The sequence below is a fragment of the Dipodomys merriami genome, unplaced genomic scaffold (assembly GCF_024711535.1).
Source record: "Dipodomys merriami isolate MVZ:Mamm:240054 unplaced genomic scaffold, mDipMer1.0.p SCAF_137, whole genome shotgun sequence".
Lineage (NCBI taxonomy): Eukaryota > Metazoa > Chordata > Mammalia > Rodentia > Heteromyidae > Dipodomys > Dipodomys merriami.
The window spans coordinates 2,021,498-2,047,355 of NW_027202682.1; the positions used below are offsets into that span (position 1 = coordinate 2,021,498).

At 57.1% G+C, this 25,858-nt stretch overlaps 2 protein-coding genes across 12 annotated transcripts in view; one reads left to right on the forward strand and one right to left on the reverse strand.

Moving 5' to 3' along the window:
• Window positions 1–488: 488 nt before the first annotated feature.
• LOC138825315 (endonuclease III-like protein 1) lies at window positions 489–7,417 on the reverse strand. Of its 2 annotated transcripts, none has more exons than XM_070019716.1 (6): window positions 7,252–7,417; window positions 5,985–6,217; window positions 4,711–4,881; window positions 3,745–3,904; window positions 792–897; window positions 489–710 (listed from the first exon to the last, which is right to left on the reverse strand). In XM_070019716.1, exons 1-6 carry the CDS (start codon window positions 7,382–7,384, stop codon window positions 587–589), a joined length of 927 nt encoding a protein of 308 aa, XP_069875817.1. In that variant the 5' UTR covers window positions 7,385–7,417; the 3' UTR covers window positions 489–586. The 2 variants fall into 2 exon arrangements, with proteins under 2 accessions (XP_069875817.1, XP_069875816.1); XM_070019715.1 differs by having other exon boundaries at window positions 4,711–4,884.
• Window positions 7,418–7,558: 141 nt separating this feature from the next.
• The window catches only part of LOC138825437 (tuberin), a 34,306-nt gene continuing 16,006 nt past the window's right edge, over window positions 7,559–25,858 (forward strand). For 9 of the 10 annotated variants that reach the window (XR_011371399.1, XM_070019994.1, XM_070019996.1 and 6 more), the window contains exons 1-19: window positions 7,559–7,630; window positions 8,071–8,237; window positions 11,496–11,582; window positions 13,035–13,145; window positions 13,823–13,967; window positions 16,040–16,157; window positions 17,074–17,122; window positions 17,378–17,503; window positions 17,770–17,843; window positions 18,922–19,048; window positions 19,869–20,012; window positions 20,124–20,261; window positions 20,729–20,832; window positions 21,886–21,967; window positions 22,162–22,317; window positions 22,702–22,818; window positions 24,609–24,731; window positions 25,341–25,447; window positions 25,609–25,759. Coding sequence is in view for 9 of the 10 variants with exons in the window: in XM_070019994.1 (XP_069876095.1) it covers window positions 8,100–8,237; window positions 11,496–11,582; window positions 13,035–13,145; window positions 13,823–13,967; window positions 16,040–16,157; window positions 17,074–17,122; window positions 17,378–17,503; window positions 17,770–17,843; window positions 18,922–19,048; window positions 19,869–20,012; window positions 20,124–20,261; window positions 20,729–20,832; window positions 21,886–21,967; window positions 22,162–22,317; window positions 22,702–22,818; window positions 24,609–24,731; window positions 25,341–25,447; window positions 25,609–25,759 (2,097 nt within the window). In the remaining variant the exon portion in view is untranslated. Of the gene's footprint in view, window positions 7,631–8,070; window positions 8,238–11,328; window positions 11,395–11,495; window positions 11,583–13,034; window positions 13,146–13,822; window positions 13,968–16,039; window positions 16,158–17,073; window positions 17,123–17,377; window positions 17,504–17,769; window positions 17,844–18,921; window positions 19,049–19,868; window positions 20,013–20,123; window positions 20,262–20,728; window positions 20,833–21,885; window positions 21,968–22,161; window positions 22,318–22,701; window positions 22,819–24,608; window positions 24,732–25,340; window positions 25,448–25,608; window positions 25,760–25,858 lie in introns of those variants that run through there. The other variant, XM_070020003.1, reaches the window with a different exon arrangement.

Below are 25,858 nucleotides of genomic sequence, written 5' to 3' on the forward strand. Positions count from 1 at the left end.
CCCTTTCCACACGGCGGGCCCCCGCCTCCTGCCCTCCGGCCGGGGCTGGCCTCACCGCGTCCTTGCCCCTCCGGCCAGTGGGTCTCAGGCCAAGCCCATGCGCTGTCCGTCAGAGCCCGGGCCTCCCTCTCTCCCTTTCTGAGGATGTGTGTGTGTGATGTAGGGGGTGTGGGGGGAGGCTGGGGGTGGGGGGAATGGGCTCTTGCACAAGCTCAGGAGCTGGTGGGGGCTCTGGGTGGAGAACCTGCCGGGCCTGTAGACTGCGAGGCCAGGGGCTGCAGCTGGCTGCCCGTTTCCGCCTCCTGATTCTTGGTGCCCCACGCTGTCCCCCCTCCGTCCCTCCCTAAGTACACAATGTGGGTTGTGTCACGTTGCCCCCCCCAGGTGGCCCTGCTCCAAACACGCGAGCACGGGGCACAGGCACGCATGTACACGCGCTTCCCGGCCTGCTCCTACACCTCAGGAAAAGAAGGCAGCCAGACTCCAACTGTAACCCCCCCCCAACGTTTATTAGACTGTGGCTCCCCAAGCAAAGGCACTTTACAGATAGCGGCCGCTTCAGCACCCAGGCCAGAGCCCCTGGAGCTCAGAAGCCCTGGGCAGCCGGACACAGGGCCCGGTTGAGGCAGGCCTGGCAGCGAGGGTGGACAGGCAGGCAGGTCTGCTGGCCAAAGCCCACCAGCAGCCCGTTGATCTCGCCCCACAGCTCCCTGTGAGGATGAGGGCTGGGTGAGAGGGAGAAGAGGGAGCGGGGAGTGCTTCCCGCCCGTCTCCCACCCACCCCGGCTTACCTAGGCAGCCATTCCTCCAGGGCTTCCCTCGTCTTCTCTGGGGACTTGGTTGCCTTCTTGGTCCATCCCAGCCGGTTAGCAATCCTGTGCACGTGAGTGTCCACTGCTGCACGGCAAAGGGCAGAGGAAGCAGGGAGTGGAGACAGGCTGAGGGCGGGGTCTCCCTCCTGCACCGCCCTGGGGCCACAGTGCTGGCTGAGGGTCTGAGTGACTGATACGCCTCTGCCACTGGGCTGCCTCAGGTGTCAGCACCCCAATCATGGGGCAGCTTGGGGGCGTGTAGCTTCTGCTCTGGGCTGACCCATTCTCAGATGCTCGTTTATTTTTATTTTGGGTCCGGTCTTGGGGCCTGAACTCTGGGCCTGGGCGCTGTCCCTCAGCTCTTCAGCTCAAGGCTAGCGCTCTACCACTTGAGCCACAGCGCCACTTCCGGCTTTTTTCTTTTTGCTTATGTGGTGCTGAGGAATGGAACCTAGTGCCTCAGGCATGCAAGGCAAGCGCTCTACCACTGAGCCGCCTTCCCAGCCCTCTCAGATGCTCGTCTGGTGCCATCTGAACACGTGTGTGTGTCTGTGTGTGTGTGTATAAGCACTGCTGCCCTGGGCTCGTCTTCTCTTGACAGTAACACAGCTAACCCAGGTACAACACTTGTGAGTCAGGCCCTGTGCTGAGATTTACCTGCCTCAGATTAGGAAGTTGTTCTGGCGCCTGGGGCTGGGGACTGGGGACTGGTCCTAGGGCTTGCACTCAGGGCCTGGGCACTGTCCTTGAGCTTTGTTGCTCAAAGCTAGCATTGTACTACTTGAGCCACAGCTCCATTTCCAGTTTTTCTGGTGCTTAATTGGAGCTAAGAGTCTCACAGACGTTCCTGTTCTGGCTGGCTTTGAATCACGATCCTTAGATCTCAGTCTCCTGAACTGCTAGGATGACAGGCGTGAGCCGCCGGCGCCCGGCCTCAGGAAGTCTTTATGAGGCACCTAGCCATAGAAACTGAAGCCTAGCAGGGTCCTCACTCCAAAGTGTGTGCTTTCTGGGGGTGCAGCCCAGCGGCAGAGGCATGCTTACGGTGAATGAAGAAACACAAGCGTGGACTCCCCTACCTACAGTCCCTGGGGAGAAGGCCTAGGCCAGGAAGGGCCTTGCCCTGCTTCCTCTGACCAGACTCCCGGGGTTCAAAGCGGAGCGGCACAGCTTGGCCCCGTGAAGTGGCCCGCGGTCACTGCTGCGGAGCGGTCACTGCCACTAGACACCAGGGCCCGAGTGGGCAGTGCGGCCTGGCGGCCGCAGCTGTCACACCTGCTCCTACCAACTGGCCACCGTGACTCTCACTGGGGCGGCCTCCTGCCCAGCCGCAGCCCTGGCCCTGCTAAGTGAAAGTCACCCCCCTGCCAGCTTCCTGTTTCACTGGCAAACGGCATCCTGGAGCTGTAGGCAGAGGACAAGGGTCAAAGGACCACACCATGGGATCCCTGAGCCTCAGTTTCCTCCTCTGTAACACGGGGATGGCTGTGTTCCTCACGACACCCGGGCCCAAGACTGGGCCCTGTCCTGTGTGAGGCTCCCGTGCCAGCCAGAAGAGCTTTCTGTGCAGCTGGGCAGTTAAAAAGGGCAAACGTGTCACTATTTTGAAGCCAAAGCTCAGAGAGGCCAAGAGCCTGACCTGAGGTTGCCCAGTGGCATGCAGAGGGCAGAGCGAGAACACACTCCTGTTCCCCCGGCTCCAGCTTAAGAGGGAGGACTTCTTTCCTTTAGGAGGAAGCCCTCAGGGCTCCCTGTTGGCAGCCACCAGAGGCTGGCATTCCGACACCATCTCAACTTAATGCCACAGGCCCCTCCCCGAGAGAATGGCCCAACCTCAACACAGCACTCCTGGGACACGGGCAGCTGAGGACAGCACCCAGATAAGCTCGAGTATCTGCTGAGAGGCTGGTGGCGGGGTACCGAGTCAGGTGCGGGAGGCCAGCCTGGCTCTTCCGGGGGCTGCTGCTTGCAGTCCTTCTGGGTGGCCGCCGGCTCCCAACAGAGCCCTGGCCCCCTAGCTGCCCTCTTCCCACCTCATGGCCGGCCCGGGGCTTTCCTGAGAGCCTCTCACCTCCACGGCTGGCCCAATCCCAGAGGAGCCTGGAGTGTGGGGGCACACCGGGAGGCTGGGGCCAAACCCTGGTTTCTGGGTTGGCAGGTGCGGTGTTTTTCCTCTGAGGAGGAAGCAGCGTGGTGCCTGCCTCAGTGAGTCGTCTGTGCCAGGAGGAAAAGGGTTCCAGGAACCGCTTCCTCTTCCTCCTCTTCTTCCTCCTCCTCTGCCCCAGCCTGCCTCAGATTGTCCCACTTATTCATCTCATTCCAGAACTTTCTGCTCCTGCCCTGTAGCTTTTTTTTTGGCCAGTCCTGGGGCTTGCACTCAGGGCTTGGGCGCTGTTTCTGAGCTTCTCTGGCTCAAGGCTAGCACTCTGCCACTGGAGCCACAGCGCCACTTCTGGTTTTTTCAGTGTACGTGGTGCTGAGGAATTGAACCCAGGGCTTCATGCACGCTAGGCAAGCACCCTAACTGAGCCACCTGCCCGGCCCTGCCCTGTAGCTTTGCAGACAATGCTCCTGGTGCCTGGAACCTGCCTCCTCCTCCTGGCTTGGCTTACTCCACCTGCCCCGCACTCTCCGCTGAAATACCATCTTGGGGACTTCCCGGCCACCTGCAGCCAGGCCTGGCTCCACAGGGCTGGCCTGCCCACCCACGGGGGAGCAGCGTTACTGACTCCTCCCAGCGGCCACACAGACCTGCCCCTGGCTCTCAGCACATGTGAGCGCCTGCTGTCACTCTCGGCGATGAGCAGCCTGCAAACACCTTTCCGACCGTTTGGGCTGAGTCCTGAGTGATACTAGAGCTGGGGTCACAGGTCACAGAGGCAGCGGGCAGCAGAGAGCCAGCTCCTCCCTCTCTGTGGTACGTGCCACTCACCTATGCCTGACACAGAGCCCCAGGCCACAGCCATAGCCAAGTGTGCCATTTTGGGCCCAACTCCGGGCAGGGCCACCAGCTCCGCCACGGAGGCTGGGATGTCACCGTCGTAGTGCTGCTGCAGGATGGCACTGGTCTGCTTGATGAACTTGACCTTGCTCTGAAAGACAGTGGTGAGGTTCATAGCCGGACCTGGAAAGCCGGGGCCCTGGAGAGCCCCACAGGTACCCAGCTGCCAGCCGCCTGCCCAGAACTCCTGTAGGGGCGCCGGGCGGCCCTTCTGCCCAGGAGGGGGAGAGGGGGACTGGGGAGGTCTTCAGGCAGGTCTGGATGCCTGGTTTTAGTGCTCACACAGGTCAATGACATGACTACTGTGGGACCTGGCCTGGGGCTCCCTGACCTCTGGTCCCCCAGAAGCTGGGGTCAGGCCATGAAGGCAAGCCGTGCCTAGGAGCTGGGCGTGGCGGCACCTGGGCCTTTGGGAAGGAAGGCTGGAGCCCGGCTTTTGGGCGGGCCAGGCGGTTCTCATCCTGTGCCTATTTAAAACCCATCTGACACACCGCAGCCCACACGGTGCCAAGGGAAGCGGCCCCACCCACCCAGCTGCCACTTTCAACAGATCCACCCACCTACTACCCAGGGCTCTGCGGGGTCGGGGAACAGCCTCTTTTGGGTGTGCCATTCAGACTCCAGGGAGGCGAGGAGTAAACAAAAGGGAAAGCAAGGAAGGGAAGGGCGGGCGACTGGGTGGGGAGCTGGAGGAAGGAAGGGGGGACCAACAGGAAAGGCTAAGGAGCACCAAGGACAGGCACCAGCCCCACAGCCTGGCCCCTCCCTCGGGGGGTGGGGGTGGGCAGGAGGTGAAGCAGAGGCATCGGGCTCTGGCGGTCAGACGCCTGCCTTGCTCGCTGACTGTGTCTCCCAGGCGAGTGCCGTCCTTGGTCCCATTGTCAGAAGCTGGCTCACCCTCCAGAAGCCCACGGGGTAGATGAGCTGGCCCAGTGTGCTGTCATCCGTCTGCAGGATCCTGTCCACCGTCAGGCCCCGGGCCCGCAGCCGCTTCATGGCACCCGCCGTCACCTGGTCTTTGGTCTGGCTGGAGAGCATCAGTGACAAGAGCACCTGGTATCTCTGTACCTGCTTGAGAGGTGACGGGGACCAGAGAGGAAGTGGGCCCTGGCTCTCCTCACCTCCATGTGGTACCCTCACCTCCTACCCACGGGGGTCCATGGGGCCATCACCCAGGACATGGCATGTGCCTCCCAGGACAGGACAGTGTGAAGCCTAAATGAATTAGCAAAATACCCGGGATCTCACTGGGGGCCGGTGGCTCACGCCTGTCATCCCAGCTACTCAGGAGGATGAGATCTGAGGATTGTGGTTTGAAGCCAGTCCCAACAGGAAAGTCCGTGAGACTCTTATTTTCAATTATCCACCAGAAAACTGGAAGTGGCGCTGTGGCTCCAAGTGGTAGAGGACTAGCCGCGAGTGAAAAAGCCTGGGCCCTGAGTTCAAGTCTCACAACCAAAACCAAAAACCAAATCAAATCAGAAAAAAACACAACAGTAAAAAAAAAAACTTTCTGGGCGTTTGTGGCTCACGCCTGTAATCCTAGCTACTCAGGAGGCTGAGATCTGAGGATCACGGTTCCAAACCAGCCTGGGCAGGAAAAATCCATGAGACTCTTATCTCCAATAAACCACTCGGAAAACTTGAAGTGGCACTGTGGCTCAAGTGGTAGAGCGCTCGCCTTGAGCTGAAGAGCTGAGGGACAGCGCCCAGGCCCAGAGTTCAAGCCCCGGGACTGACCAAAAACAGAAACAAAAAATGACTACCCATTTTATGGGTGAGAAAGCATGTCAGACACAAAAATATGCATATCAACTGGTAGCAGAGGGAGGATGAGAATTCATGTTGTCTAAGGAGTTAGGTTTCACGTTGGCAAAGTCTTATTGAATGCCCACATTGGCTAGCACTGTGCCAAGGAAAAATGTACAGCCCGAGGCCCCACAGGTACCCTCAGGCCTGCGGAGTGGTTACAACGAAGCAGCAATGTTGCCAGGTACTCTGGGCTATGTGCTCTCAGGATGCCACCTGCAGGGGAGGGTCAGGCGGACAGAGAGCCGCCAGGCCTCAAGCTTTCATGTCAGAGGTCAGAGGCCTGAGAGGAAGCACGCATGTTTCTTGCCCGGAGAAAGCTGGTGCGTATGGGTCTGCTGCGTGATGGAGTCCCTACTCACTTTGGGAGGGACACTGGTGTCAAAGCAGTGCTCAGCGCCCAGCTGGTCCACAGGTGCATCCTTCTGGCTTCTCATGGTACGAATGTTAGCCAGCTGCCGCTGCCAGTCTGGAGGCTCCCAGGCAGGCACCCAGAAGGGCTCAGCCCGGGCCCCTTCCTCACCATTTGAAGCCTCGTAAGCCACACGAAGTCTCTTCCAGGGACGTTTGACAGGCTTGTGGCTTTGTCTTCCTTCTGCAAAAAGTGTCACTCAGTCTGAGGAGCAGGGTGAGAGTAGGGTACACGTGCTACCTGCCTGCTGGGCTACCCAGTTAGTTACTGGATTTGTTCACTGAACGACTGCTCAGGATCAGAGAGGAGACTGTCCTTGGCAGGGTAGGGACAAAGCACCCGTCAGCACCCACAGATCATCGAGCTGCATCCGAGAGCACTTTCTACCAGCCTAGCTTGGGCGAGTACCACTCTCCTTGGCAATCAGGATGAACTCCAACCTCACAAGCTCCTGTGGCGCTGGCATTCTGGCCGGCCTTCCTCCCGCCCCCCCGCCCCCCAGGCCCAGGCCGAGGTCCCGCTGGGCTTCTTGTCGGTCCCCGCGCGTGGGGCGCACGCACAGGGCGCCGGGTCCTCAGTGGCCACAGGACGGGCGTTCGGTGGATGCCTTGCCCTTTCCTGTTTTCTCTCGGCCCGGCGTCCCAGCTCCCCAGCTCGGGGAGATTCCCCTCAGGGAATATTCTAGGCGCCCAGCCTGGCTGGGACAGAGGCGGCTCCGGGCTCAGGGCCGAGCCGTCGGGCTGGGAACCAGGATGGGTGTGCGGGAGCGCCTGCGCCCGGCTCCGCGGGCCCGCGCCTGGCGGCCAGGGGTGCCGGGTCCGACGCCAGCCCGCACGGCCGGCCCCCCGCACGGCCGGCTCCCGCACGGCCGGCTCCCGCACCGCCAGGCCCCCGCACGGCCGGCCCCCCGCACGGCCGGCTCCCGCACCGCCCGCTCCCCGCACGGCCGGCCCCCCGCACGGCCGGCTCCCGCACCGCCCGCTCCCCGCACGGCCCGCTCCCCGCACGGCCGGCTCCCGCACCGCCCGCTCCCCGCACGGCCGGCCCCCCGCACGGCCCGCTCCCCGCACGGCCGGCTCCCCACCAGGCCGGCTCCCGCACCGCCCGCTCCCCGCACGGCCGGCCCCCCGCACGGCCCGCTCCCCACCAGGCCGGCTCCCGCACCGCCCGCTCCCCGCCCCCCGGCTCCTCCCGCAGCCCCGAGGGCGCCACGCTACCTGCCCCCGCCGCCCCAGCCGCCGCCGCCGCCCCCGCCGCCGCCGTCCCGCTCGGGAGCGCGGCGAGGCCCTCCCCACGCCCGCGAGACGCGGCCGCCAGAGCGCGGCTCCGGCTGCGAGTCAGCACCCGCATCGCCGCGGGCGCGCGGGGCCCCGCGAGCTACACCGCCCGGCGGGCCCCGCCACGTGACACGCGAGCGCGCAGAACTACAACTCCCGACGAGCCTCGCGCGGGCCACCGGCGCTCTTCCCGCCCCTCCCGGAAGTGGCGGCCGTGCTTCCGGCGGCGGCTCGTGAGGGGCCGAGGGGTGTGGGGCGGGGGGTGGCGCGCCCTTCTCCACAGCCCGAGGCCGAGCGCGCGGCGCGGGGGGCGCGCGGGGTGAGTGCCCTGAGACCCGCGGGCCGCTAGCGCGGGGCCGGGCCGGGGCCCCCCGCCGTGGGGCCCCGCGGCGCCCGGGCCCGGGCACGCCCACCGCCGCGGCCGGGCCCCGGCTCTGAGGCCCGGCGGGGACGGGGCGAGCCGCTCCGCGCTGCGGGCGCGCCCGCCAGCGCGCCTCCTCCGCGTGGGGAAGCGGGGTGGCGGGCCTCCTCCGCGTGGGGAAGCGGGGTGGCGGGCCTCCTCCGTGTGGGGAAGCGGGGTGGCGGGCGTCGGGGCTCCCCGGGCCTCGCGGCCGCGGGCTGCATGTCTGGGGCCTGTCCGTGGGCCTGTCCGTGGGCGTCACGCCTGCCCGGAGCAGCGGGCCTGCGTCGCCGGCGGCGGCGGCACGGGTGGGTGCACCGTCAATGCCGCGTGTTTGCACTGCTGCTTTTCCTCTGCAGAGGATTCCCCGCGTGGGGCCTCGTCCACCATGGCCAAGCCCACCAGCAAAGACTCAGGCTTGAAGGAGAAGTTCAAGATTCTGTTGGGACTGGGGACCCCACGACCAAATCCCAGGGCTGCAGAAGGCAGACAGACAGAGTTCATCATCACGGCGGAAGTCTTGAGAGTGAGTGAGCCGCCTGGCTTGGGCAGGCCCGAGGCGAGGGCCAGGAAGGCTGGATTAGGTCTGTCGCCAGGTTCTGTGGGAGATGCATTGTTGGTGACCTCGTGCTATCCTCAGGCCTAGGGGGACAGACCTTCAGAGGATCACTGGGATCACTTGGGACGCTGACAGTCAGATCCGGTGACATGCTTGCGTGAGCATCCTTGTGTTAGAATGCAGGTGACACATAGATGTGGCCTGGACACTTTCTTCATCTTCACAGGTGGCTAGGGATAGGGCCGGTTTTAACTGGTAATTTGTGAATTCTTAAGAGAACACTTAAAAAACTTTTTTTTTTTTTAAATTTTGGGTGGAGCTGAGGTCTTTTTCCTTCCTTCCTTTCTTTTTTTCTTTTTGGTTGGTTGTGGGGCTTGAACTCTGGGCGTAGTGTTGGTTCCTTTGCTCTTCAGCTCAAGGCGAATGCTCTACCGCTTGAGCCACAGCGCCACTTTCAGTTTTCTAGTGGTTTATTGGAGATAAGTCTCATGGACTTTCCTGCCCGGGCTGGCTTTGAACCGAGATCCTCATATCTCAGCCTCCTGAGTAGCTAGGATGACAGGTGTGAGCCACTGGCACCGGGCTCTGAGGTCTTCTTTAATCACAGACATTACCAGGACTATCCTATCCATTTTGTTTTATCTTATTTTATTGTCAGTTGTGGGGCTAGAACTCAGGGCATGAGTACCGTCCCTGAGCTTTTTTTGAACTAACAGCCTCAACAATTTTCACTTGCTTTATTGCTCACAGCTGGCCCTCTACACACCACACCTGCAGTAAAGGACCTTTCTATATAGCCCAGGCTATTCTAAACTTGAGTTCCTTCTGTGTCAGTCTCCCAAATGCTGAGATTACAGGCATGTACCACCATGCTTGCTCATTTATGTGTATATGTGTTTGTCTTAGTCTCAGGGCTTGAATTCAGTTTTTTTTGTTCAAGGCTGGTATCCTACCACTTGAGCCACACCTTCCCTTCTGACTTTTTGCTAGTTAGTTGGAGATAAGAAATTTGTCTACTTCAGGCTGGCTTTGAACTGGGGGCCTTCATGGGCTGGGGTGTAGCTCAGTGCAAAAAGCTTGTCCAGCAAGGGCAATGTCCTGGGTTCCATCCCAAGTACCACAAAAGAATGAACTGGGAGCCTCAGATCTCAGCCTTCTGAATAGGTAGGATTGATTAAAGGCATGAGCCACTCGAACCTAGCCCGCCTTTACTTTTCTTTTTTTTTTTGGGGTCCAGTCGTGAGGCCTGAACTCTGGGCCTGGGCGCTGTCCCTCAGCTCAAGGCTAACGCTCTACCACTTGAGCCACAGTGCCACTTTTGGCTTTTTTCTTTTTGCTTATGTGGTGCTGAGGAATCGAACCCAGGGCCTCAGAGGCATGCAAGGCAAGCGCTCTACCACTGAGTCATCTTCCCAGCCCCCGCCTTTACTTTTCTATGAATGTTTGAATTGAATCCTCTAACCTGGCTCATAAAGAAGTAAATGTTAGCCAGGTGTGGTAGGTCACTCACGCTGTAATTCTAGCTGCTCAGGAGGCTATGATCTGAGTAATGTGGTTCAAAATCAGCCAGGGCAAAAGAGACTTACTTCCAATTAACCAGCCAAAGCTAGAAGTGGAGATGTGGCTCAAGTAGTAGAGTGCCAGCCTTGAGGGGGAAAAAAGCCAAGCAATACTGAGAAGCCCTGAATTGAAGCTGGCACCGGAGGAAAAACAACAACCAAATAAATGTTGAGTGTTTGCTCTTGTAATATTTTCCACAGAGAAACATCCCAAATACTCCTTGACTGATAAGGGTATTAGTAAAATGTGGTAAGGGATATAACAGGGTGTGATTTTGCAATAGAAAGCATGGCATGCGTCAGTGAACACTGAAATCATGCTAAGGGAACAAAGCTGCTCATAGAGATCTTCATAACACATGAGCTCATTTGTTTTTGTGCTTGTTTGAGGCCTTGAACTCCAGACCTCCTGCTCTCATTCAGCTTTTCCACTCACAGCCAGTTCCTTACTATTTGAGCCATACATACCTCCAGTTTCTGGCTTTTTGAGTCCTAAGGATTTATCTGCCTAGGCTGGCTTCAAACCTCGGTTCTCAGACTTTAGCCTCCTGGCATCTGGGATTACAGGCCCGAGTCACAGATGCCAGGCCACGTGAGCCCAATTTTATGAAATATCCAGACAGGCAAATACAAAGATACAGAAAGCAGACCAGTGATTGTTGGGGCTGTGTGGAGGAAGGAATATTAGTGTAGTTTCATTTTGGAGTGATGAAGGTGTTTTTAAGGTAGTGAAGATGGATGTAAGCATCGAGAATATACCAAAGCCCGAGTTTTACAATTTAAAATTATCATTATTGCCAGTCCTTGGGTTTGAACTTGAGTCCCTAGTGCTGTCCCTGAACTTTTTTGCTCAAGGCTCTGCTCTGCCATTTGACCTATCACTCCACTTCTGTTTTTTTTTTTTTTTTTCCCCTACTGTTATTTTGGTGGCTAACTGGAGGTGAGAGTCTCATGGACTTTGCTGACCAGGCTGGCTTCAAACCATGAGCCTCATATCTCAGCTTCCTGAGTATCTAGGATTATGATTATGAGCTAAAATTACTGTATTTTAGGTGTGTGTGTGTGGGGGGGTGGTATCAGGGTTTGAATTCAGTGCTCTACCATTTGAGCCATGCCCCCAGCCTTGTGGGTTTTTTTTTTGCAGCCCTGGGACTTGAACTCAGGGCCTGGCCACTGTTCCTGAGCTCTTTTGCTCAAGGCCAACACTTTACCACTTGAGCCACAGCTCCCCTTCTGGCCGTTTCTGTTTATATGGCACAGAGGAATCGAATCCAGGGCTTCATGAATGCTAGGCAGACACTCTACCACTAAGCCACATTCCTAGCCCCAGCCTTATGTTTTGGGAATTACTCTGAAGATGAAGTCTGGTGGGGTTTTCTGCTCATTCTGGTATCCAACTGCTATCCTCCAGATTTTAGACTTCTGAGTAGCTAAGGGTAACAGGAGTGAGCACCCAGCTTACATTACAAGCTTTATCTCCATAAAACCTGCAGGTATGAAACACAAAGCTGCCCATTGTCAGTCCACAGAGGAGGAGCAATGTGCGCTCAGGGAATCCTGACTATGTAAGGATCTGCTATAGATTTCCAGTCTGGAAAGGACAGAACGGCTCCTGGCCATTCAGGAGACTGAGCACTGGCCCCTTTCTCTTCTTTCTCCCCTCTAGGAACTGAGTGTGGAATGTGGCCTCAACAATCGCATCCGGGTGATAGGGCAAATCTGTGAAGTAGCAAAAACTAAGAAGTTTGAAGAGGTAGGTTTTTCTCAGTTGTGCATGTCAGCTGCCCCTCAGAAGCCTCGTTTGATTTTTTTTTTTGTTGGTTGTGGAGCTTGAACTCTGGGCTTCGGCGCTGTCCCTCAGCTCTTCAGCTCAAGGTGAGCACTCTACTGCTTGAGCCACAGCACTACTTTTGGTTTTCTAGGATATCACAGTCTCACGGACTTTCTTGCCGGGACTGGCTTTGAACCATGATCCTCAGATCTCAGCCTCCTGAGTAGCTAGGATGGCAGGCGTGAGCCACTGGTGCCCAGCAGGTTTGCTTTTTCTAAGATCATAGCTATAGCTAGCTATAGGATGATTGGCGAATGTTCCTCTTTTTAGGGAAGTTTTTGATTATGATGGGGAGGCTTCTGGGAATGCCTTGAGAATAACCCATTCTGGGTGGGGCAAGAACAGGCATTTCCTGCAGATTCCAAAAAGGACCGTGAATGATAGCATACTTCTTGCCCGATGACCCTCTTACAGTGTACTTGGAGAGGAAGGGTAAAGGGACTCTAGGCAAGGATGAGTCTTTACAGGGAACATGTCAAGACCCCCCAGACTCTGCCTTCTGGGGACCTCTCACATAACAGAGTTGGCTAGGTTTATTTGCACAGGTATTTCCAGGCTCTTGCTGTCCTGCAGGTGGTGGGGGCTGTTATTCCAGGAGCCAGAGTTGTGGGGCACTAGAGTTCCATCTGGCCTTGACCAGCGTTTGTGTGAAAGGCTTGAGAGTGGACTCTGGTGTGCTATAGAAACAACTCCTGGCCGGGCGCCGGTGGCTCCCGCCTGTCATCCTAGCTATTCAGGAGGCTGAGATCTGGGGATCATGGTTGAAAGCCAGCCCAGGCAGGAAAAGTCCATGAGACTCATATCTCCAATAAACCACTCAGAAAACCAGAAGTGGTGCTGTGGCTCAAGTGTTAGGGTGCTAGCCTTGAGCTGAAGGTTTGAGGGACAGGGCCCAGGCCCAGAGTTCAAGCCCCCCAAAAAAGAGAAAGAAACGACTCCTGTGTCATCCAAGAGCCACCTGGTGCATGATATCCCCTGGTGGCTTTGTGGCGGGTCTGTCGGGGTTGGAATCCTGTCTTTGGTGGGTACCAGTTCACACCGGAAACCCATGGAGCAGGGCTTCTGGTCAGGCCTAAGGCCCTCCCCGAGACTCTTCTTACCACCCTCTCAGTCTGAGCTGCTCTTCAGAGGACAACCTGCTGGTCTACAGGAAGCCATGTCCTTCATTTCCCAGCCTGTGTCCTGGGGCCCGTTAAAGAGATTTGATTGGGTTTAAGATAGCTCTAAGGCTATAGGAAGTACAGGTGCAGGCTGTCTAGGAGCTGATTTTAGGTCAGAAAATCTGCTGTGCCACCCTGTTCTTGTCCTGTCCTGTCCTGACCAGGATTCTTAGCAACTACATTCTTACTGCCACTCCCTCTGTTCTGGTGGCAGCATGCCGTGGAAGCACTCTGGAAGGCGGTCTCAGACCTGCTTCAGCCAGATCGGCCTCCAGAGGCCCGGCACGCGGTGCTAGCTCTGCTGAAGGCCATCATACAGGGACAGGTGAGGACCACAGCTGGGTGGCTTGGGGGTGATGCCAGGTCTCCTGCTGTTTGGACTCCTGCCATTGGTTGGGATGCCAGGTAGGGTGGTTAACCCATGTCTGTGGGACCTGGGCCCTTGTTGGAGCTTCCCGAGTTTCCATCTTATTGGGATGTTTCGGGGTGGTAGGAGGGGATTCGTGGCATATCATCTTGCTGTAGCTGCCAAGTCCCCCGGCCCATGCCACTCACTCGAGTCACTACGTTAGAGCTGGGCAGGCCTTGCCTGAGCCTTAGACACCCCGGGTCCCCTTCTGATCCTGCCTGGAAGGCTTCTCCTCCAGCACCCATTCTCTTCTTTCCTAGCCTGGCTGCTTGGAGAGGCTTGTCTGTTCTGTTCAAGCCCTTTGTGGTGCAATAGTGCTTTCGGTGTTTGTGATACGAGCATAGACATGTTTACCCTGGGCCAGGATAGGTGCCGTTATCCCCTGCTATGGGCTCCCATTGTGCCCAGAACCTATCGCAGTAGATGCCTCCCCACCGCCAGCTGTGTGCTGAGCCCCACTGACATCCTGAGAGGTGTTGTGGGAGAAACGCAGGCCAGTTCCGGGGACTCTGCGCTCACGCTCATTCCACTTGTTCCTTGGTAGTTTTGTGGAAGACCCTAGCAGGGCTCTGCTGACTCTGGTTCTGTCTCAGGGTGACCGCCTGGGGGTGCTCAGAGCCCTCTTCTTTAAAGTCATCAAGGATTACCCCTGCAACGAAGACCTCCATGAAAGGCTGGAAGTTTTCAAAGCCCTCACTGACAATGGGAGACACATCACCTATTTGGAAGAAGAACTAGGTGGGTGGTGCTCTGTGGGGTGTGAGGTTTCTCTGGCCTTGGGTCCAGTTTACCCCACGCCTAGGAGGGTGCTGTGTTTTGCAAGGAGTATCCTGCAGAGGATGCAGCGTCATGCACCCGCTGTCCTGGATCCCTGTCCACTGGGGAATTGAGTACAGACTCAGGACTCGGAGTTCCACAGGAGAAGGGTCCATGAGGGGCTGGTGGGTGCATCTGTCATTGGAGAGGGTGCTGTGGACTTGAAGGCTTTGCTGGCTTCTTACCCACCTTGCTGACCTCCCTCCCTTCCCCTGACATTAGAAGGTTTTGGCCAATTTGTTATGGGGAGGAGAAGTAAGAGGAGTCAGTAAATCTTTTTCTGCTTCTGCCCCTCTGCGGCGCCCCCCCTCCCCTCTCCCTCCCCCCCCCACACACACTGTCACTGAGCTATTTTTTTTTTTTTTTTTGCTCAAGGCTAGCATTTTACCACTTAAGCCACAGTGCCACTTTTGGCTGTTTTGTGTATATGGTACTGAGGAAACGAACCCAGGGCTTCATGCATGCTAGGCAAGCCCTCTGCCACTGAGCCACATTCCTGGCCTTGTTTTTTTCTTTTTTCTTTTCTTTCTTTCTTTCTTTTTTTGGTTGGTTGTGGGGGGCTTGAATTCTGGGTTTGGGCACTGTCCCTCAGCTCTTCAGCTCAAGGCGAGTGCTCTACCACTTGAGCCATAGCGCCACTTCCGGTTTTCTAGTGGTTAATTGGAGATAAGAGTTTCATGGAGGTCCCTGCCCAGGCTGCCTTTGAACCATGATCCTCAGATCTCAGCCTCCTAAGTAGTTAGGATTACAGGCATAAGCCACCGGCGTCTGGCTGTTTTTTTCTTTATTAGTGTGTGTTGGTTATACAAGGGTGGGTTTGATTTCACTGACATTTCCACACACGTGTATAATATATTCCCACCTCACCCCCTCTGTCTCTCTCCTCTCCCATTTCCTAAAATTTCAACAGGTTTTATTTTTACACGTGCAGGCCATCTACTTGGAGTGTCTCGTCCATCGTTTACCCTCCATGTTAGCCCAGCCTTCCCCCCAGTACCTTCCCCTGACAGAGCCTGCTTCTTTTACCCGCCCTCATAGGCCCCTATTGGCCAGAAGCATTCATTGAGGTTCTTTATGCTATTTTCATAAATAGTTGCAATGTATGCATCTAGAAATACCCTTTTTTGGTACTATACTGGAGCTTGTACTTAGGGCCTGGGCATTGTCCCATATATATGTGTGTGTGTGTATATATATATATATATATATATATATTTTTTTTTTTTTGTCAGTCGTGGGGCCTGAACTCTGGGCCCGGGCGCTGTCCCTCAACTCTTCAGCTCAAGGCTAGCTCTCTACCACTTGAGCCACAGTGTTACTTGAGGCTTTTTTTTGCTTATGTGGTAATGAAGAATCAAACCCAGGGCCTCATGCATGCAAGGCAAGCGCTCTACCACTGAGCCACCTTCCCAGCCCCTCAGATCTGAATTTCTTGAGAAGCTAGGATTGCAGTTGTGAGCAGCAGCCCTCCCTCACCCCACCTCCCCACCCTGCCCCCAGTACTGTGGTTTGAACTCAGAGGCCTGTGCTTGCCATGCTGGCCACACCTCAGCCTAAGGAGGGAGTAAACTTGACCGAGGCTCTGCTGCTCTGTGGATGGTCTGGTCTGCCTGCCTTCAGAGCGGGTAGACAGGGATCTTGCCCTCAGTTTTCTCAGGTTCTGTGGCCTGCAGCTGTGCCTGTCTCTGAGGGGACAGGGGGCACTCGGGGACTGCCTCCAGGGCCTGTGCCACCTCAGGATTATGTCCTTGGCGGAATGTGAGATGCATACTTTATTGTTGGTCCGGCTTTAGGCTCAGACCATCCTGGAGCTGGCTGATGGCAGTGCTGGTGTCCTGCCTGCTTGAGCCCTTTGTGGCCAGCCTGTCACCGGGGGAGTGCTGGCATGCCTCCCAGTGGGAATGGGATACAGACATGTTTTCCTGAGTGAGCAGGCGAAGAGGAGATGTAGCCTCAGCTTCTCTGAAAACTGCTCTCCTCCTCTCCTTCCCCAGCGGAGTTTGTCCTGCAGTGGATGGATGTTGGCTTGTCTTCGGAATTCCTGCTGGTGCTGGTGAACTTGGTCAAATTCAACAGCTGTTACCTGGACGAGTACATTGCATCAATGGTTCAGTAAGAAAAGAGTTGAAGTGGGGGAGTAGGGGTACAGCTGCGTGGTAGAGCACATGCCTGGTACAAGAGGCCCCGGGTTCAATTCCTGGAGCAGAGTAAAAAGAGCTTAAGTAGTGTTATTTACTAGCCTCCTGCCTTGAGTCTTAAGTTCATCTCTGCAAGGTGGAGAAAATAGATGAAACTACCAACTAACTGGGAATTGGATGGAGCCACCTTCCAGTTTACATCTGGTGTTGCAGATACTGTATTTTTGTCATTTTTTTTTTTTTGGTTCAGTCGTGGGGCCTGAACTCTGGGCCTGGGCGCTGTCCCTCAGCTCTTCAGCTCAAGGCTAGCGCTCTACCACTTGAGCCACAGCACCACTTCCGGCTTTTTTCTTTTTGCTTATGTGGTGCTGAGGAATTGAACCCAGGGCCTCATGCATGCAAGGCAAGCGCTCTACCACTGAGCCACCTTCCCAGCCCCTATTTTTGTCATTTTTATTACAAATGCCCGTGAACTAGGTGCTAGTGGCGTATGCATAGAATCCTAGCTACTCAGGAGGCTGAGATCTGAGGGTCTTGTTTCAGATCCAGCCTGGACAGGCAAGTCTATGAGACTGTTAGCTCCAGTAAACTACTAAAAAAAGCCAGAAGTGGAGCTGTGTCCTGAGTGGTTGAGCACTAGCCTTGAGTAAAGGAAGCTCAGGGACAGCACCCAGCTCCTGAGTTCAAGCCCCGGGATCAACAGCAACAACAATAATGTGCCCTGGTGTCCCTGAGAGTGGGGTTTTTACTGCCTCATCTATGTGGGACACTCAGCCCAGAGCGGGCACCCTAAGGGAGGAGAGCCACTCACCTGACCGACGTCACAGAGGGACTGAAGGAAGTGTGGTTGGAAACGTTTTCCGAGTTAACTTAGGTGTTTTATTCCCTAGTATGATCTGTCTGCTGTGCATCCGAACTGTGTCCTCCGTGGATATAGAGGTCAGTGACTCTCCTCCCAGGAGATAGTTAATTGTACCCTTGTTTCTTGGGGGGGTTGGGGCTCTGGGTTCAAGTCCTACGTGCTACATTGGCTGTGTTTCTCCTGGCAGCCACTTGGCCTCTGTCAGCTGTCAGGACAGTTGGCACAAGCAGAGCTGGTGCCCTGCAGTGCGGGGCTGTGGGAGGGCCACTGGGAGTCCTCTGGCTCTTGGGTGGGTGGCAGCGGCACGGGGGTGATGCTCTGCTCCTCCTTAGGTCTCCCTGCAGGTGCTGGATGCTGTGGTCTGCTACAACTGCCTGCCGGCCGAGAGCCTCCCTCTGTTTATTGTCACCCTCTGCCGCACCATCAACGTCAAGGAGCTCTGCGAGCCCTGTTGGAAGGTGGGGCTCTTGTAGCGCCTTCCTTGGGGTGAAGCTGGAGGGTCTAGTGCAGGGCTGGACAAGGGCCTATGCACCTTTCCCAGGTGTGGAGGTGGGGCCGGGTCTTGAGGGGAGTTTGGGTAAGCCAGGCTCAGGCAGTGCAGCCGCACAGGCTTGGGAGGGGTGGGGAGAGCTCTGTGCCTCTGTGTGGGAAGGGGCTGCACAGAGCTCCCTCCCTCGAGTGGGGCCTCCAAGCCACCAGTCCCTTGATGCGTTCTGTTCCTCAGCTGATGCGTAATCTTCTGGGCACCCACCTGGGCCACAGCGCCATCTACAACATGTGCCGCATCATGGAGGACAGGTGTGTGGGCAGGCAGGGCCCCGGGCGGGGCAGGTTGGGCCTCCTGGGTCCTCCCGGGAACAGGTGTGCGCGTGGTGGCACTTGTCCAGCATGGATGGTGTTGGGACTTTGCCTTCCTTCGGGGGGCTGCTTCACCGGAGCCAGGCCCATGATACCTGTGATCTCCCACCCTTCCCTCTGCCAGTCAGAGCCTCTTCCCCTGCCTGGTGTCCTGGGATGGTGCCCTCACTCATCATCCTGATACCAGGCTAGGTTGGGGTGTCAGCCCAACCTCTCCCTTGTCCTCGCCCGTGCCCTGTAGCCAGCCATCCAGAGCTGGTCCTGGGAGGTGTGCTGCATGGTGGACACGCCAGGGGGCGCACCTTCTCCCTGCCGCCTGTTGTCTGTAGCCTCGCGAAGTGCATTATCCACCCAGCAGCCCAGTGACCCCTTTCTCCTCCCACCCTTTGCCTGCAAACATAGTGAGGGCCAGTGCCCCCCCCCCCCAGCTCCTTAGGCTTCTCGTCTCTTCCTCTTGCTGTTCCTCCCCTCCCCTCTAGGGCCTTTGCATACACCAGTTCCTCCTGCTAGAATGTTCTTGCTGTCTTCCTGTTCTTCCCTGTTGAGGGCTCTGGAGGTCGGGATGTGGTCCTCAGTGCCCTGGCCTCCTGCAGCCCTTTCACTCTTGGGCCCACAGCTTCAGGTGGGGACTTTGCCCTTGAGTGATTCTTTGGCCTCTGTATCTTCCAGGAGGCTTGGGCCTTCTCTCTACCTGGGTTCCTGCATCTAGTGTCACCCAGGGCACATAGCCTGGGTGGCAGTGGTTGTTTCTCTTTTTTCCTCTTCCCCCTTCTCTTTGAGGGTTGGGGTTTGAACTCAGGGCCTCAAGCTTGCTGGGTAGGTTTTCTAGCACTTGAGTCACGCCCCAGTCCAGAGACAAGTTAATCAGTAGTCACAGTTGCTGCCGGACTGTTCTCTTCCTGTCCCGGTGACACTTCTGCATAAGTGGTAGGACTGCTGGGGGCCCCGCCAGGGCCCAGGCTTCCCTCTGGTCTTCTGGGATGGGGCTCATGTCTGTCTCTCTGGTGCCCACTTGCAGATCCTACATGGAAGATGCCCCGCTCCTGAGGGGTGCCGTGTTCTTTGTGGGCATGGCTCTGTGGGGAGCGCACCGACTCTGTTCTCTCAAGAACTCCCCGACGTCTGTGTTGCCATCTTTTTTCGAGGTATGGGACTTGTGTGCTGCAGTGAGCTGTCAAACTCGGAAGCCCTCACTGAGGGCTCCCCACCCTCCAGGCAGGCCAGGGCTCCTGGGGCGGGCTTCCAGGCATTTCCAACAGAGAGAGAGAGAGTGGTTTTTACTGGGGGTGAGGTCTGGCTCTGCTTGAAGGTTTGTTTTTCAAGCACATGTTGTATTTTCTGAGTTGCACCTGCTGCAGTTGGCAGTGAGGCTGCTCGCTGTTCCGATGGTACAGGGATCCTCTTTCGGGTGCCGACTCTGGCTTGTCAGGAGGCAGTCTTGCTCTGCTGTCCTTGGATGATGCTGAGACAGAGCTTCTGTTCTTGGTGCCTTCAGGGATCCAGAGTGCTTCCTTGGTATGCCTGTATAAGTTGTCACGGTTCCCCGGGGAGCCATGGCCGTCCCACCGTGGTCCTCATGTCGCGGAGCACAGACCTAGCCAAGTTACACCCCCTCTGTTACTCAGGGGCTCCTGCTGAGCCCCTCCTCTGCAGGGGGGCAGCCGTGGTGGGTGTGTCTTTGCACATTGCTTTCACAGTCTCCGCTGTGCTGCATGCCTGGCACAAATGTGAACTTACTGGTCTGTCCAGGTTAGGCCTTCTAGAGGTGGGGTTCTGGGCCCTGTCTAGGAGAGCAGTGTAGAAGCCCCCGCTGTGGATTCTTCACGTACTTATGGGCCACAATCGTGTCTGGCAAGCGCTGTGACCCAGGTGTTTCATTCCCAGCTCTCCGATGACATGAGGGGGCTTACTCTGCACAAGGGAGAAGTGGCTGACTCTATTTGTTCCCTGTGTCCTGTGTTCCAGGCCATGACTTGCCCTAATGAGGTGGTATCCTATGAGATTGTGCTGTCCATCACCAGACTCATCAAGAAGTATAGGAAAGAGCTCCAAGCTGTGACGTGGGACATTCTGCTGAACATCATCGAACGGCTGCTTCAGCAGCTCCAGGTGAGGTGACAGGTACAAGGCTCCCGCCAGGTGGGCCGGTCCCCTGTGCGATCCCCTCTGCCATGGTGGCCTGGGTGCTGATGGTTCTTGGTGGTGCCTCTTACCTCCCAGAGCCTGGACAGCCCAGAGCTCAGGACCATCGTCCATGACCTGCTGACCACCGTAGAAGAGTTATGTGACCAGAATGAATTCCACGGATCTCAGGAGAGATACTTTGAGCTGGTGGAAAGCTATGCAGACCAGAGGCCTGTAAGGAGCCCTGTCCTGGTGGGGACTGGTCTCAGGTGCAGAGGGCTGGGGGCAAGGTCTTGCGGGTCCCTGGCTGCAGGTGTGAAGCTGTGCTTTCTGCATTGGGCAGGCACTGGCTTTCCTGAATCTGTGCTCCAGCAGGAAACCAGGCGTCAGCCGGGGGGAGGAGGTGGGGGGCGGGGGGGGGGCTGTTGAAGAGCGCGGTGCTAGCCTGACCAGCATTCTCCTCCCACCTGGGTGGAGGACGGTTCCAGGCTGGGTCCAGCTGGCTCCATGTAGGCGGTTCTAGGCGCAGCAGTCATTTTGCCAGGAGTGGTCCACTCGCTGCGAGGAGCTTCCCACGGCGGGGAGGCCTTTCCTCTGCGGGTCCCCACCCGGGCTTGCTGAGCGCACAGTCCCGGGGTGAGCACCCTGGGACGCTGGGCAGGGCCCGTGGCTCACTCACTCTGCCTTTGTCTTTTTGACAGGAGTCCTCCCTCTTAAACCTAATATCCTACAGAGCTCAGTCCATCCACCCGGCCAAGGATGGCTGGGTCCAGAACCTGCAGCTGCTGATGGAGCGCTTCTTCAGGTAGTGGGGCCTCACGGGCCAGCGGCACTGCTCTCTGGGGTGTCCCAGGCGTGGCCTCACACTCCAGGGAGGCGGAGCTGGGGGCGCGTGCGCGTGTGCGTGTGTGCGCACGTGTGTCACACTCCAGGGAGGCGGAGCTGGGGGCGCGTGTGCGTGTGTGTGTCACACTCCAGTGAGGCGGAGCTGGGGGCGCGTGTGCGTGTGCGTGTGTGTGCACGTGTGTGTCACACTCCAGTGAGGCAGAGCTGGGGGCGCGTGTGTGTGTGTGTGTGTGCACGTGTGTGCGTGTGTGTGTGCGCGCACATGTGTGTGCGCGTGTGTGTGTCACACTCCAGTGAGGCAGAGCTGGGTGCGCGTGTGCGTGTGCGTGTGTGTGCGCACATGTGTCACACTCCAGTGAGGCAGAGCTGGGTGTGCGTGTGCGTGTGTGTGTCACACTCCAGTGAGGCAGAGCTGGGTGTGCGTGTGCGTGTGTGTGTGTGTGTTCGTGTTCCTAGGGCTTGAATCAGAGCCTGGTGTGTGTGTGTGTTCGTGTTCATGTTCGTAGGGCTTGAACTCAGAGCCTGGGCACTGTCTGAGCTTTTTTGCTCAAGGCTAGTGCTCTACCGGTAGAGCTACATTTCAACTTTTGGCTTTGTTTTTGTTCTTTTTTCTTTTTTTTTTTGGTGGTTAATTGGAGTAAGGGTTTTGTAGACTTTCCTGCCCAGTCTGGCTTTGAACTGTGATCCTCAGTCTCAGCCTTCTTAAATAGCTACAATTACAGATGTGGGCCACTGGTGCCCAGTCTGTCCTTCCTGATTCTGGAGGAGAAAAAGGAAAAAGAATTGTAGCTGAAGGAAGGCCGTTCTGGAGTAAGGGTCTAGAAAGATGGCCTCTCGCAAGGCAGAGTTTTCTGTCTCTGCCGAGCTTCTGTTTGGGTGTCAGCGAGTCTGGGCCCAGGGGAGAAAGCGCAGGGTTAGGCCCGCTTGCCTCCACCCAGACATGGGCCTTGTGTGTGTGGGCCCGGGGGTACAGGTGCTCCTGGCCCACCCCAGCAGGCTTGCTTCTCCGCAGGAACGAGTCCCGCAGTGCTGTGCGCATCAAGGTGCTGGACGTGCTGTCCTTCGTGCTGCTCATCAACAGACAGTTCTATGAGGTTTGTGTCTAGGCTTGGCCTCAGGGCTACAGGGGTTCCGGGCTGTGCTGCTGCCGGGCCTCTGCACGTGCTCCGGCAGAATCTGGGGTCTGCCCGGACTTCCGGTCCTGCTAGCACTCCTCCTGTGACAGGCTTTCAGCTGGCTTTGCGCCTCTGTTCACCCCTTGCCACCCCCTCTGCTGTGCCCGGTGCAGGAGGAGCTCATCAGCTCGGTAGTCATCCCACAGCTCTCCCACGTCCCTGATGACAAAGACCACCAAGTCCGAAAACTTGCCACACAGCTGCTGGTGGACCTGGCGGAAGGCTGTCATTCCCACCACTTCAACAGTCTGTTGGACATCATTGAGAAAGTAAGAGCCACAGGGTTGGAGGCCACAGTGTCCTGTGGGCAGAGATGCCCTCTCTAGTAGTGCTCAGCAAGCTGACGGACGGCGGTCTTCCCCCCAGCGGGGAGGGCTGGTGACGGGAGACAGGGTCAGGCTGCCTGCTGCTTGGACAGCGTCCGTCACAGGCCTTTGGAAGTGGGTCTCAGGGCTCCCTGAAAGCTGAGCTATGCACCTGAAGACCACACAGAGCTAAGATGCGGGGCCAGGGCTACAGCTCGTGTGATTTCTAAATGGTCTCTCTGTGAAGTGTATTTTTTCTCCTGAGAAGTGAGAGGGAAGGTACTGGTAAGGAAGTGTTAGAGCTGCAGGGAGCCACGAGCCAGGACTTACAGGCTGATCTCTTTCAAGGTGATGGCCCGCTCGCTCTCGCTTCCCCCTGAGGTAGAGGAAAGGGATGTGGCCGCCTATTCGGCCTCCCTGGAGGACGTGAAGACCGCAGTGCTGGGGCTCCTGGTTATTCTTCAGGTAAGGGCTCCGCTGGCGGCCCCTGCCCGCAGACGCTAGCGTCAGCTCTTGTCTGCTCAGACTGGCCGCTGTCCTCCAGGGAAACGGGGGCTCTCCCCAGCGGTCCTGACCGGCAGCAGGGTGAGGTCAGGGCATTGTGGGAAGTCGCTGTGGTCTGTGCTCCAGGCGGCCTGCTGTGTCCTGACAAATCACGTGCCGTCCTCCTCACCCTAGCCTCGCCCGCCCCTTGTTCTGTCTCTACAGCTGAGGGAGGAGGGAAAAGCCCAGGCTTCCCTAAAGCTTTTTTTTGGCAAGTCCTGGGCTTTGAACGTGGCTTGGGCACTATACCTGCCCTTTTGCTCAAGGCTAACACTCTACCACTTGAGCCACGGTGCCACTTCCGGCTTTTTCTGTGTATGTGGTACTGAGGAATTGAACCCAGGTCTTCATGCATGCTAGGCAAGCACTCTACCAGTAGACCACATTGCCAGCCCATAGTTCATTTTTTGTAATGACCATTGCGTGCTGGTACTGAGGCAAGGCCTGTGTGTTGTCAGTTCTTTTCGTCAAGGCTGATGCTGTACCACTCGAGCCACAGCTCCACTTTTGGTTTTCTGCTGGTTAATTGGAGAGAAGAGTCTCATCAGCTTTCCTCCTGGGCTGACTTTGAATGGTGATCTTCAGATACTAGCCTCCTAAATAGCTAAGATTATAGGTGTAGCCACAGGCCTGGCTTTTTAAAACTACTTTTTGTGCCAGTACTGGGGCTTGAACTCAGGTCCTGGGTGCTGTCCCTTAGCTTCTTTTTGCTCAAGGCTGGTGCTCTACCATTTCAGCCACAGCTGCCAGCCTTTTGTTGATTAGAGACAAGAGTCTCACAACTTTCCTGCTTGGGCTGACTTTGAATTGGAATCCTTAGTTTTTTGTGTTTTTTTTTTTTTTTTTGTCAGTAATGGGGCTTGAACTCTGGGCCTGGGCGCTGTCCCTCAGCTCTTCAGCTCAAGGCTAGCGCTCTACCACTTGAGCCACAGCGCCACTTCCGGCTTTTTTCTTTTTGCTTATGTGGTGCTGAGGAATTGAACCCAGGGCCTCATGCATGCAAGCCAAGCGCTCTACCACTAAGCCACCTTCCCAGCCCCTTTTTTTTTCTTTTAAATAAGCTGGACACTGATGAAAGTGAATTATACAACTCATGGAACTCATGGCTGGAGACAGGAGGGAGGGCGGGGAGAGAGTGAGGGACAGAAAACACTATATAAAAGGAAATGTACTGCCGGGCGCTGGTGGCTCACGCCTGTAATCCTAGCTACTCAGGAGGCTGAGATCTGAGGATCTCCGTTCAAAGCCAGCCCGGGCAGGAGAGACTGTGAGACTCCTATCTCCAATAAACCACCAGAAAACCGGAAGTGGCGCTGTAGCTCAAGTGGTAGATCGCTCGCCTTGAGCTGAAGAGCTGAGGGACAGCGCCCAGGCCCAGAGTTCAAGCCCCATGACCCACAAAAAAAAAAAAGGGAAATGTACTCATTACCTGACTCATGTAATTGTAATCCCTCTGTACAGCATCTCTATAATAACAATAAGGTACGTATTTTTTAAAAAGCATGAGAATATTGGAGAATATGAAAAAAAAGACAAGGTCTTGAAAAAGTGTCCCTTTAGGGTGCTTGGCTAGGGGATACGAATGAATGACGGTACGACAGATTGCTTCTGCATGACTTTGTAGAGAGGCGCTCCTGCTTCCTCTCCTCCTCACAGCATCGCCCCCTCCTCGGCGCGTTGCCCTCAGAAGGATTGCTACCCTCTCTCCACAGACGAAGCTGTACACCCTGCCTGCCAGCCATGCCACGCGTGTGTACGAGACCCTGGTCAACCATATTCATCTGCACTACAAGTACAGCTACTCGCTGCCCATCGCCGGCAGCATCCGCCTGCAGGTACCGTGTGCTCTGCCACACGGTCATGTCCCTGGGGGCCCGGCCAGGCTCTAGCCTGCTGTCCACAGGCCAGAGAGGTTATGTGGTCCAGGGAGGGGTCCTCTGCAGGCTCTTCTTTCTTGGCACCCACTGTGGCTTGTCACCCTGAGTCACACTGACCCACAGACGGGTGTGTGGCCCTGATGTTCTTGGTGCCGAATTATCAGCCAGTGAGCTGCAGCAGAGGGCTGGGCCGGCCTGGGAAGGCTGGTAGGGCAGGGCTTGGTGAGCGGAGCAGGGCTGGGTTGAGGATGGCTGGGAAGTCTGGACTGGGCCAGGCAGGATGGGAAGTAATGCCGGGCTGTCTGGAGCTCCCTGGGAAGAAACCCTGACCCAGTTGGAGTGCCTGCCTTGGTTGGACCTGTTGGTTGGGGTGCCCAGCACAGTTCGCTCCCAGGGGAGGTGACGAGGCTGAGCCGTGGGGAGGTCAGCGGCTGTGGGGAGTTCTGGGCCCTGTGCGGGACACCGGCCTCCGTGTCCCTGGGACGCGCCCATCCGAGCCACGAGGAGTTTGCCATCGGCCGTGGCTGGCCGCTGCCTGATTAGATAGCACCGTCCGCTCCTCTGCAGGCCTTCGACTTCCTGCTGCTGCTGCGGGCCGACTCGCTGCACCGCCTGGGCCTGCCTACCAAGGACGGGGTCGTGAGGTTCAGCCCCTACTGCCTCTGCGACTGCGTGTACGTAGGAGCCGCGGGGCGGGGCCAGCCTCACCACGGCGAGCCTGCGTGCCGCCACCCACATCAGGGTGGCGCGTTTACAGCACTGTCCCTGAGGGGCTCCCGGTGACAGGCCGGCACCGGAGGGAATGTCTAACGCCTGTCCCATTTGGGTTCCACAGGGAGCCTGAGCGCGGCGCAGAGAAGAAGGCCAGCAGCCCCCTTTCTCCTCCCACTGGGCCTCCCAGCCCCGTGCCTGTGGGCCCTGCCGTGAGACTCGGCCACCTGCCCTACTCCCTGCTTTTCCGTGTCCTGCTTCAGTGTCTGAAGCAGGTGAGTCGGGTCTTCTCCGTGAGGTCAGATGGTGCTGCCCCAAGGACAGAGTCTTAAGACCAACCTAGTTCTTCCCCTCAGAGTAGTCACCGGGGGACT

What these genes read in the sequence shown, in the direction of transcription:
- LOC138825315 (XM_070019715.1), bottom strand. Translation starts at nt 7,384, where the DNA reads ATGCGGGTGCTGACTCGCAGCCGGAGCCGCGCTCTGGCGGCCGCGTCT. An exon ending in GGCTGGGGCGGCGGGGGCAG is followed by an intron (nt 6,218 to 7,251) that starts GTAGCGTGGCGC and finishes CACTTTTTGCAG; the next exon opens with AAGGAAGACAAAGCCACAAG. An exon ending in GGGCTCTGTGTCAGGCATAG is followed by an intron (nt 898 to 3,744) that starts GTGAGTGGCACG and finishes TTTGCCGTGCAG; the next exon opens with CAGTGGACACTCACGTGCAC.